This window comes from Phyllostomus hastatus, unplaced genomic scaffold (assembly GCF_019186645.2).
Source record: "Phyllostomus hastatus isolate PE091 unplaced genomic scaffold, TTU_PhHast_1.1 phas_contig_62, whole genome shotgun sequence".
In the NCBI taxonomy this organism is placed as follows: Eukaryota; Metazoa; Chordata; class Mammalia; order Chiroptera; family Phyllostomidae; genus Phyllostomus; species Phyllostomus hastatus.
The window spans coordinates 15,167,890-15,180,400 of NW_025333921.1; the positions used below are offsets into that span (position 1 = coordinate 15,167,890).

Consider the following 12,511-nt stretch of genomic DNA (forward strand, 5'->3'; position numbering starts at 1 on the left):
AAAGAAAATTAAAGTATACGAAGTTTGAAGAAAATTTGTAGTACAATCCATGTCTAACACAAACAGCTTTAATCTATTACAGACAGTCCACATATGTGAGAAGAGAGGATAAGTGATTTTTTTTCTTTCCTTTGGCCTTCTAATAAACTGAAGGATGGTCAGGCCTAGAAGAGTCAGGCCACTGGTCAGATATTACATTCCAAAAATATTTAACATCCAACTTTTTTCTGAGTATTTTAAGACACCTAAGGAATAATACAGGTAAGTTTAAATATGTAGCCCTGAGTAATAAAGTCTGTGAAATTATTAGTATAAATCTTTTTTAAAATCTAGCACATTACAGTGATATGAAATTCAGCACTGACACCTCTAACTAAACAGCCACCACCACCCTTAATTAAGAAATTACTACATGCCAGGCACTGCTTATGATTTAATTGTAAACACTTATTGCAGTAGTATTAACTTCATTTTGAAGATGAGAAAAATGAAGTTCAGACATGTTAAATAGGTAAATGTAGTTTTCAAGAAAGAAAAGTCTTCCTCCCTCCCATTTCTCCTGCCAATTCCCAAACTAACTCACTAACTTACTAAATCTCTCTCGGCCTTTCCCTTCCTCCATCCCTCCCTCCCTCCTTCCTTGCAAGCTCTTGAGAGCAGGTTACAGTTTATTCATTTTTGGATTTTCAGTATCTAGCAAACTGGAAAGTAAATATTGGCTGAACAAACCTTTTTAAGCTGTACAATCTAAAAAAAATTCAAATTCAAGAAATTTGTAATACTGTATTTCTCCATGAATCATATAAATACATGCATGTTAAAACTTTAAAATGAATGTAAGTGCCTAGCCACTTAACAAGTATTTGTTTCTGTCCAAGTGCAACCTGAGCTTACCAGCGTCGTGGAGTGCGGTTCTCCCCTGCAGGTCTGCGTGTTCAGTGGGGCAGCTGTACTGTTAAAACACAGAAACCTAGTCATCTGAGAGTTTCATTTTATAATTAAACATCTAAATTACAATGAATAGCTGCCATTTAATCTTTAAATATTCCATTTATTGAAAAACAAGGACTACTAGACAGGCCACTAAAATATTTTGACATGAAACAAATATAATAACTTTATGCTGTAAATTTAACAATATTTCATCAAACAGGAAACATATGGTGCATTACAATTGCCTGGGATATAGAAACTATGTTATTGTTTGGTTGTATTTTTTTCCCCCATCATAGGTTAAAACTTGAACAACTGAATCAGAAAAACCAATGAGTCCTACTGTTAAACTTAGTTGTGAAAATGTTTATGGTAATAGATGACTGGACCCTTTAACTGAAAATTCAGCCCACTAAATCATAGAATTTTGTGGCTGCCTGATTACATGCTTAAGTAATGGTTAATATTATTTAGTGTAGGTTTTACTGATGTTTATTAGACATGCACAGATTCTATGCTGCCTCGCTTTATCTTATGTCATGTGCCAGACAACAGAGAATTCCAATCTCCAGCTAATGTCAACAGGAAGGTCACATCTTTGTTATTTATTTTTAATACACCGAGTTATGCAATTCACTTCCCTCAGAGTTTGTGCTCTTTATTGTTCACAGTCTTTCACAAACTATGAAAAAATATTATGTAAACTATTAGAGTTAGCCTATTATTTTCTTTTATCTCAAATTCTGAAAACATATTAAAAACACATCTATTATTTTGCAGTCAAAATAATAAAGCCAAATATTAACCACTTTTACTACCTGTAGAAGTTTTTGTAGGCACAATGCATGTCCATACTTTGCAGCCAGGTGAAGAGCATTTCTCCCTATAAGAGTTTAAAATATATGTGAATTTTCCATAGAAATGTGATTAATTTTTTCAAAATGAATTGACAGGCTACTTAATTTGTAAGCATGTTTTCTAAGATATTTCTAAGATATAGAAAGAGTTTCTAAGATATTTCACCTGGATGGATATTTTAATAAGATATAATTGCACACATCAAAACAACAAAGGCGGGAAGAAAAATTATGCACGTGAATACACAGACAGCAAGCACTTTGTCTCATTTGATCTGTACCTACAATACCTATAGCAGAGCCTCAGACAGTGAGTAATTACACACCAGCACAGCAAAGAAGGCAGGGAGAGAGGGAGAGAAGAGAGAAGGAAAAAGAAAATGAGGAAGAGAGAAAAGGAAAGATACCTAGATTTCTCATAACATTTCCAAGTCAGCAGCATGTATACTAAAATGAAGTAAATTAAGAGGTATGTCAAAGAAAAGGTATTCTCTAATTTCTATATTCCAACTAAAATTCAAAGTTCATTAAGAAACTGTCTTGGCCCTGGCTGGCATAGCTCAGTGGATTGAGCATGGACTGAGAACCAAAGTGTCACAGGTTCGATTCCCAGTCAGGGAACATACCTGGGTTGCAGGCCACGGCCCCCAGCAACCGCACATTGATGTTTCTCTCTCTCTTTCTCCCTCCCTTCCCTCTCTAAAAATAAATAAATAAAATCTTAAAAAAAAAAGAAATTGTCTCTTAAAATCAGTCTTGTTCACCTATGAGGAGAGGGGAGGAGAGAGGGGAGGGGGGAAGAGGGGAGGGGAGGGTATAAAGTGGAATGGTGGAATAATCCCTGGTGTTCAACAAAATGTCACAGACACTCGGTCACGTAAAAATGTCAAGTCAGGTATTTTGTTGGCCAAATTCAGATCCAGCCACTTAAGACAGGGCACTAAAAGTCAAGAAAATATCAGATTTATAGTGGTTTACCACTATAAATTATAGTAAACGTTCATACCTGGTAAGACCCAAGTCACAAATACACCAAAACCACACTAACTTGAAATCTAGTTATTTTCAATATACTTTCATATTGCTTGCAAATAAAGAAATTAAGATCAAATAAAGTTTTTTAATCCAACTTTATCAAATATCCACATTTGGATTATAACAAATAATACAACAAGTGAAACAAGGTCCTTGTCCTCAGAAAAGACAACTCTAAGGACAAACATAATAAAACAGAGAAAATAAAAGTATGACTAAACAACAGCAAAAACAAAAGACCAGGTTAAGCAGGTATGCTGAAACAGAGTATATGAAATGATTTCTTCTGAGCTTGAGGAAGCTGGGCAAAAGTTACTGATTGGCCACTAGGCAAAAACATCCAGATCAGAAAGGACACAGACAAAACCAAGAAAGATACTTGAATCAGTAATAAATTTTAAAAGTCTTAAGAGTTCTAAAAAGGTATAGTTAGTTCAAATTTCTAAAAATAAATATTCCCCTGCATCAATGGAAGGCATATATAATAGACCCATTCTTTTGTTCTTTCAAAGGTGGCAGATAGTTTGGTCTTCAACTTAGAATTTGATACACATTTAGGTAAAGATTTTCCTCATTAACTCAATTGTGATCCCTCTTCCTCTCCCTCCTTCCATTTCTAAACAAAGAGCTAGTTAACAGTAATGTATTTATTTGTCCACACATGGCCTCGTAGAACAAAACATTGAAGCTGGTAAGAAAATTCTCTGTTCTAGGTTACCTCCTATTTAATTGAATAACAAAGTAGAACCGCAGAGAAACAAACTGTCAAGAGTCCCAGAGAACTGAGAATGGTTATCCTGATGAACAGAAAACTAACACACTCATTGAAGTAAAGCAATAGTTGTGTTCAAATACTTAAAGGTTGACCTTGTGACATGCACTCAGGCTTATGTTGAAAGATTTTAAAAGACAGACAGAGGTACAACTAAATGTAAGCAGAAAACATAGTAATGGATAGACCCTAACTATCTATAATAATTTTTTAAAATTTAGTTAACCAAACACAGAACAGATTTCCTTGTGAGGCACAATAATTAAGAACACAGACTCTGCCAGTGACGCATCCACGGAAGGACCCAGTGCCTCATGGCCTCATCGGGGTGATGTAGCAATGAAAGGAGTCAGCAAGTATGTAGCACTCAGATGTCATGGAAGTGTCAGCTATTCTTGTTGTGACCATTACTGGTAGTGTTGTTGTCACAAGGCTGTTAGTTTCCTATCACAAGGTATGTCCAACCAAATGCCAAATGACCTTACAACATAAAGGATCCATATACTGAACAGAATATGAGTATAAACTAAATGGCCCCTAATAGTTCTTCAAAATCTGAGATTTTAGGATCCTGTAACACCACTATGACCACCACTAGACTTGAGACCCTCAACTGATCATCAGTTCAGTAATCCTTTCTACTAAGTTTCCTATTCCTGACCTCTCCCTGACAAAACCTCAGAAATAAACCTTTCTCAACTACTTAAAAACAGAAAATTAAGGATTTCTCTTTTTAAATCACATTTATATCTGCATAAGAACATTAATAGTGGATATGTTTGTATCTCCTTTTGGTTTTGTAATTGACTGTTGAGGCAAACATACCTGCAGTGTCACTGGTTGTAATATCAACTCCATGTATAAGGATGGCATTCAAACATTCAAGATTCCCCTTTGAGGCCACCACATGGAAGCTGAACAAAAAGAAAATATTTGTTATGCCATGGAAACTACCAAAGGTCAACTGAAATGCTACAGTAACATCACTCTTTATTCAATAGACACACACATTTTAAAAGCTGGCATATCTATGCATTTAGTAGAAGAAAAAAGAAATCTGTCCCATGTTACTGAAAAACTCATTTAAACCCAAACATACATAAGGGGCCAATTCTTTCTAGAAATACCTCCTTAGAACCAATGGAATATTCCAATAATCAATAGTCACTGGTAGAAATTTTATACTATAAGAGGTCTGTCCGGAAAAAGTCTAACCATCATTAACATAACAAGAACAGTTTGTACCACATCGATGTTACCCGGCAGCCAAGGAGAGTGGACTGGGATGTACATGTGTGAACAATGATGACTTCACTGTACTGGTCAGTGGGGGTGGTAGATGCTGTTGAGTGAGCATGTGTGCTGTGAGGACATCACAATCAAAATGACTGAGCAAGTAGAGCAATGAATCTGCACCAAATTTTGCATTAAGCTTGAACATTCCTCTGCAGAAACTATTCAGATGATTCAGAAGGCTGCAACTATGGATAACTGATCAACTATCCCAACTGAAGGGATAGTATCAAAATACTATCCCTTCTTTTTTAGATTTATCAAATTAAACCTAACATAGATAAGTCTTCAAAAACAACCAACTAAACTACACCTGAAAGCCATAAAAGAACTGGCATCAACTTCTCTAAAAGTAAAAATGATTACCACCTAATTCTTCCTTTCACTCATGGACTGGTACAACTGGTTGAAATTTCACATAAACAGACATAATTGAACAATTTTCCATAAGGCAAGTAAAGCCTACTTAAAAAGTAGTTTTAAACCATCAAGTATTCCAGACATGAAATGAAAAACCCCATTGTTTCTTTGATCATCAAACACTTTATTAATCAACAAGTATTTACAGAAACTTTTTGCGTGCAGTAAGAACTGACACTGACTATACTCCATCAAATCCAAACAGGTAAGTACAGAAGGACTTGTTGGCAAAGGATGTAGAACTCAGGTTGAGACAGAACTGAGGCCCTAAACAAGTACAATAACCACTGTGAGGATGGAGGGAGATAAAGGGTGTGCATGTGCTCAGCAAGGTGCCTGGACGCTGATGCACTCTGTATCACATTGGCAGAAGGGGTCCTTCCTGACCCCTTCACGTAAACGTTTGACATTTCCCCATTCCCCAAAACCTCAGTAGTCCAGTTCCCATCCTTGCCTTTATTATTCTACATAGAATTGTGCATTTCCTAACATAATATGTAAATTCAGGATTTATTTTCTTCATAGCCTATCAATCCCTTCCCACTCAACTATAAATTCATAAAAGCAAGGATTTTTGTCCATTTGGCTTCCTATTATGTTCCCAGAACCAATCTAAATACTAGTCAGATGATGGACCCTAAGATATTTGAATAACTGAATGCTTAAGGACAAAATCTGGAGATACCTTACAAATTCATTCTCACATATTACAAAATTCAGCCATGCATCTCTATGAAGGACATAAGTGCAAACTAGAGACAAAGCACTACTAATTGAAGTTAAACAGACTTGGTATAATTTGAATTAGAAAGAAAGAGACATTTCTGATAAAAGGAATATAGTGTTCTTAAAAGTTAGATAAATTCTACTTATAGTAGAATTAAAATAGTGTAAGATTGAGGGTATCAGTCTCTCTGCAACAGTGAAGTGGAGAATTATACCATGCAAGGTGTATCTTTACACCATTAGAATCTTTGGAGGAATGGTAGTTTCCTTTGAGCACAGGGTTTATTCTCCCAGCAATCTTAGAGCTATTTCTTGTTTGCTTGTTTTCATTTCTTAGCTCACAAAATTTGGAAGACTTCTTTCTTGAAAATAAATCATCATTATATACTAATGATGTACTAAAGGGCGGAAATCACAACAATATTCAATGCATTATTAATGCTGGTGTGCTATAAATAGATGTGCTTCAGAAACAAGATATAGCAATCATTAAATTGTATGCTAAGAGTTGTAAAGGAAATTTGAACAACTGCATTATAGAAATACTCATTTGCAATTAAAAAATCAATACATTTTGTTTTTTTAATACATTTTCTTTTTTAAACAAGACATGTACTACTACTTCCATAACAGAAATGCAAATAATTTGGACAATACCTACCCTGTAAGAACAATCCCAGTCCCTGAAGAACAACTAGAAAAGCTGCATAAAATATAAGACATATATTTGGCCCTGGCTGGGTAGCTCAGTTACTTAGAGCATCATCCCAATAGGCCAAAGTTGTGGGTTTGATCTCTGATCAGGGCACATACAAGAATCAATCAGTGAATGCATACATAAATGGAACAACAAATTGATGTTTCTCTCTCTGATTTATTTAGCAATAAAATATTTTAAAAATATATAAGGCATATGTTTGAAATCATCAGTGAGCTAACAAGATAGTGAAAAATTAAAAAGGCAAGATGCAAGAAAAGACAGAGGTCCAGAGAGGTGAGCTTGGTGTTTGAGGCCATTTTTGTCTAGGAGCAATTATTGATTCCAGAGAAAATAGCTGGGAAGTTGAACCTCTGACAGCTTTAGGGATGGGAGATGGGAATTGGAATCCACAATTCTCCAAGAGGTAGGGGGATTTCTTGATGGATCTGCCCCATTTTGCATTGGCAAAAAAGACTGCAACCTAAGAGAGAGGTGAACAGGAAGAAAATAGATCCTTGCAGTGACTACAGCCAAGATCCAAATATTTCATTTTTGAAATTGGGATTGAACTCAAGGACCACTTGTTACTTTTGTCTTAAATTTCCAAATTAACCACCCCCCATCTTCAAAAATAAATTTATTCTTATAATTATAGATAATACAGAAAATATATTTGTAACAGGTTATGTATTTGATGAATTATAAAATGCTTTAGTTAAGGGAGAATACAGCTTGTGTGTAACAAAATGAAAATATTTTATCTTATAAATCCCAGAAAGAATTCTGCCTCCTATAATGAACACCTCAAAGACTAGTTACACTCAAATATTTCACAAAATAAAGTTCATAGTTCATCAAATTACATTATATTTTTACAACTCTGACCATTAACACAAATAATTTCACTCAAAATTGAACCCTAGCTCAAAAGAATCTAAACAAAAACTCAGCAACCATTCATTCAAAACATTCAAAACATGGATGGGCAGAACTGAAGAAAGAAGGGTTTCAATGAAGATTTTCAATCCTGAAGAAGATTCCTTTATATCTTTTTAATATTTTAGTGTTTGGGAGAAAAGAAACATGAGAAGCAAAGTCACTTCTAGATATTAAATTTTCACTATTTATGCTATGAGTCCTATTAATAGCTTAAAATTTACCTAAAATAGGAGCAGGACTCAAAATAACCAATGTGTCTGTAGCTATCAAATTTCCAACTTGATAAAATTAAAATAGTATAGAAAAACTGGAACTTTTTAAACTTTATTGCTCCTAAAAACTATTTAATTTATAAGTTTTATTTTGTTATTTTTACTATTCTTAAATATCGAAGCATCCTAAGGTAGTCAAACATTTACTATTCACTTCTTAATATTCATCTCTATATTTAGTATCTGGTTTCCAGTTATGATAGTCTAAATAAATTCACGCTAGTATAATACTGAGAGGAATTTCAGGAAATGAGACTTTTCACCTCTAACTTTGGAAGGTTTCCCAGATGTGGTTTTAACTGCTATAATTATAGATGATAGTAACAGAACCTAGATCTTACCCTTTAACTCAACAGATCCCCATCCTGAACTGGAAGGGAAGTGATGGCTGGGGAAGGTGGGAGAAAAGATAAATGTGTAAACAAGCCAGAGGCCTCAGTGACACAAAAACTAAAGGGAAGGATCACTATCGATGACTCCCTGAGCCACACAAGTTATTCTGCCTCCCTTTCTGCTAAAAACATTCTCATTTAAACTAAACATGTCTCATTTACCCAAATATACAAATGAATTGGGGGTAGAGAGGAAAACACAGTGCAATTTACAGAACTGGAGACATAGAACTTGAGTTCCTATCCTAGCTCCATAACTTTTGGTGAGATTAGAACAAATTATTTAACCTCTGTAAATTTTTCCTATTTCTTTTAGAGGGCCACTGCAAGGATTAAATAGGAGAAGGAATATGAAGAAGCTTCTAAAGGAAACGCACCAAATAACGCAGTCTGTGGCGTGCCATAGGACGTGAAGAACTAGATCACTGCTGGTACTTGAACATTCTCTCTCTAGCTTGGAAATCTTTCAAGTTAGGTACAATTATTAGTCCAGAATGTTTAAAAGTAATGTTTGAAACATTTTAAATGTGAGTTTTGATAAAGATTTTCCCTTTTAAAAGATGATAAGCACAATTCACAAGCTACATTTGTATCCCAAGGGTCTTCCCAAATTCCCCTTAGGATATCATCAGTAATACTTACGCAGATCTGCCTTCCACATCTAGCTTGCCTGGATTGACCCCTTTTTTGGCAAGGATTGAGGACACTTTTTCTACATCTCCCCTTTCTGCTGCTTTCATCAATCGGTCATCATATTTGTTCCAATCTGCAGCATGCTACAAAAGTGGAAAAAAAGTAAACATAGCATATTATATATACTATACTAGCAAGACTTTCTAAAGAAGAAAGGAAAAACATTATTGCATACCATATCATTCCATTTCCAATTACATCCCAAATTTCCTTCTTCCTGTTGTGCTAATTTCACAAAGAGAACCTTTCAAAAACACATGATATGCAGGAAATATTTCAAATCGTACTTTTGAGAAAAAGCATGCTTCCCATGTTCTCTGCTCTGTTTTCTTTGCTTTCAGAACAAAGAAAGTAAATTAATAATTGTTGAACACCTACCCTGTGCCAGGCATGAATTACTCAAACAACCCTAGTATGCTAAAATTATTATCCCCAATTAACAGATGAGAAAAGTCAAGGCTCCAAAAACATTAAATGATTGAAGTGGCCAAGCCCAACCATAACTTCTCATGATTTCCAAAATCAGTGTGCTTCTCCTATCCTCTAACTCATGCTTTGAGACTTGGCTCTGGTTACATATCTCTAAACACCTTTAGATGCAGTGAAATTCTGCACACATTTTTTAAAAACCGCTCTCTCCTGCGCTTGGAAATATACTTATGGAGGCAAATCACACACACACACACACACACACACACACACACACCCACACACACACCTAAATAGAGAAAGCAATTCATTATACGTATATTAGGATAAAAAGAAACTTCTACAGAGAAAACATTTTAAAAAGGACTCTGAAGTATTAACTACTTAAAAATCCTAAGATAACAGGACTATAAGTGATGTTCATTTTCTTCATTTTTACATTCAACATATATTGTTTTTATTAAAAAGACTTTTAATTTTAACAAAAGCTCAGTGCACATGTATTTAAAAGAGCAAAGGCAATTTTTAAAGTATGTTTTAACTGTATCAAGGCTATCTTTTAGCTTCGAATGGAGAAAATACAGTCTCAATATTCTGAAGCCAATAACTTGGATCTTAGTAAGCAGAAATGTAGAACCCAGAACTGAAATATATATTATTTTAGCCTTTTAAAATATTATATAGTAAGCTTATTGCTAAATTTTGTGTTAAGTCCAGTATTATTTCTAGAGCAAAAAAAGATTTACATAATTTTGAATTAACTGACAAAGCAATTCCTACGTTCACAAATACCATAACAAATTTCTGGGGGGAAAATGAATCACTTACATGAAGCATATCCTCTAAATGTTTGACCAGTATGATTATTTTATATACTATCCCCTCCAAACCAAAAGAAAAAAATTGCCATTTTTCTAGCTATATAAGCAATGTATTTATTAAATACTTGAAGTAAAAAATAAATATGAAAGTTCAATATGAAAATTCAATATGAAAAAAGATGAATACATTAAAATTTTGACCCACTGCTGAAATGTAGTATTTCAGTGGAATCTAGTTCAGGTATCTACACAGGCTTCAGAATTGTTGTCTCTAAAGTCATCAAATTTGGAGATAACCCCCTTCCTTCTGACTTCAACAATTCAAACTGACCACCATGAGTAGAGACAGCCCTACTTATTGGCTCAGTCTACCCTACTTATTGGCTCAGTCTAAACTACATGTTAGGTACCCCCTTTCTTTAGCTTTAAAGCAAAACAAAGGGTTTAGCAACTTAGAGAGTGGTAGGAGATGCAGGTTTAGGAGACTGTTTTCAAATGCCTAAGGGATTAAGTCACACAAATACTAGATCTAAATTGATTAACTTATTCTTGCAGTTAAAACAATCTTAACTTTAAATCCAAGTAAATTTGCTGGGGGAGAAAGAAGCTATTTAAAACACTAAAAAAGGTAAAATCCAAAAGTAAGGCTGTTTAAAAAATAATTAGAGGTGACTGTAGTCTCTTATTATCACGTGGTTTTCACTTCTACTCTACCAAGCAGGTTTTCCACACTGCTCCACTGTCCGTTAACAGAAATACGGCTGAATTATTAAGATTCTATCATAAGCTTTTTAAACCTAGAAAAAGAAAGAAGAAATTTTGTTTTCTAATATGAACACCAATCTGTTAATCGGATAAATCAAAAACAATATCGTAAGACAAAGAAACCAAAGTTAATAAAACAGTAGTACGCTTTAAACAAATACAATTCAGAAAGCCTAAAAGAGAAATCTTGTTAGACTGGATGGCACGGATACCCACTCTGTTCTTAGGAGCACAAGAAAACCAGCAGTTCATCATAGACAGGATTTAGTTTCTTTTGCTAACACTAAACGACTTCGCATTAAGTTACAAATCTCCGTGGCTCACAAAGCAAGCCTGCAAACTCCTAACTAGTGCCTCGTCCCTCTCTTTACGACTCTTCCTGTTCTACACTCCTCATGCTGTGCTGTACTTAGCTTGGATCTCTAACGATATTTTCTTCATCTTCAGGATCCTTCTCCGCCTTCATAATGCTTGAAAACTATCTTCTTCACTGAGCAGAACTTGAATAAGAGCAGCCCCAAGTCAGGTACTGTAACTCCTCCTATTTCTTATTCTTCAGAGGCTGTCTTTCAAAGCTGTTCCCTTTCAGGGACTCCGGTGGAAAATTTGAAGTGCACTCTACATCCTGCTGCCTCAAAACTGCAGCACCGACGCTGTGGTGCATGATAAAACAGTCCACATCCGAATCATCAGTAAACAGTGTGGAGACTGTCTCCCATTGGTCAGGTTCTATTTCAGATTCCATAGGACTTGGCAGCTGAGTGACAGAAAGCAGCAGCTAAGAATATACTGTAAATGCATGCTTCTCCTCTGAGTAATACATTTCAGGTCTACTGGGGGACCAATGATTCAAACATATTATAAAATATGCTTATTGTATCAAAACAACAATGTGTGTGACATTATGACAATATTTTTAAGAGTCAAATTTGGTTATTCCACAAAATGATATTTAAAACCAGTTTCAGCCTTAGGACCATCCATAGTGAACTTATAATAGCCTTGATACACAGAATATAAAATTCTATTTTAAGCAAATGTGTCACACTTTAATTTAAGAAAACACACACACGGTAACACTTTCAAATTTTCGCCATTTTCCTTCCTAGCCCATCAGTCTCCCACACACAACCAGGTTCAGTTTACAACTGCTGCCAGTCTGTCTCCTGACACGTTAAATGAGAAGAGCCGGAGGTGCTGCCAAGACATTAAATAGACTGCATTATGATGAATATGCTTCAACAAATTTTATATTTAACTCAGTACTCTTAATTTCCAAGTTTAGCATCCTGCCTGATATGACAAGTAAATATTTTATCAGTGGACAATGAAATTATCAGGATTCAAGGATTAAAAAACAAACTGATTAAATAGTAAAAGAGACCAATGTATATTAAACACTGAGCTGGACTGTAAATAAAACTCCACTTGGAGACAAAGCAGATAACTCCTCCACATTCTCGA

The 12,511-nt window shown here is 34.9% G+C and overlaps 1 protein-coding gene across 3 annotated transcripts in view; it reads right to left on the minus strand.

Annotated features, from left to right (window-relative positions):
- Positions 1-12,511, minus strand: part of UACA (uveal autoantigen with coiled-coil domains and ankyrin repeats) — a 93,997-nt gene that overhangs the window by 42,763 nt on the left and 38,723 nt on the right. For 2 of the 3 annotated variants that reach the window (XM_045848516.1, XM_045848518.1), the window contains exons 2-5: positions 8,982-9,115; positions 4,423-4,511; positions 1,752-1,816; positions 895-952 (exon numbers count right to left, since the gene is read on the minus strand). In XM_045848516.1, coding sequence (XP_045704472.1) covers positions 895-952; positions 1,752-1,816; positions 4,423-4,511; positions 8,982-9,115 — 346 coding nt within the window. Of the gene's footprint in view, positions 1-894; positions 953-1,751; positions 1,817-4,422; positions 4,512-8,981; positions 9,116-11,263; positions 11,671-12,511 lie in introns of those variants that run through there. The other variant, XM_045848517.1, reaches the window with a different exon arrangement.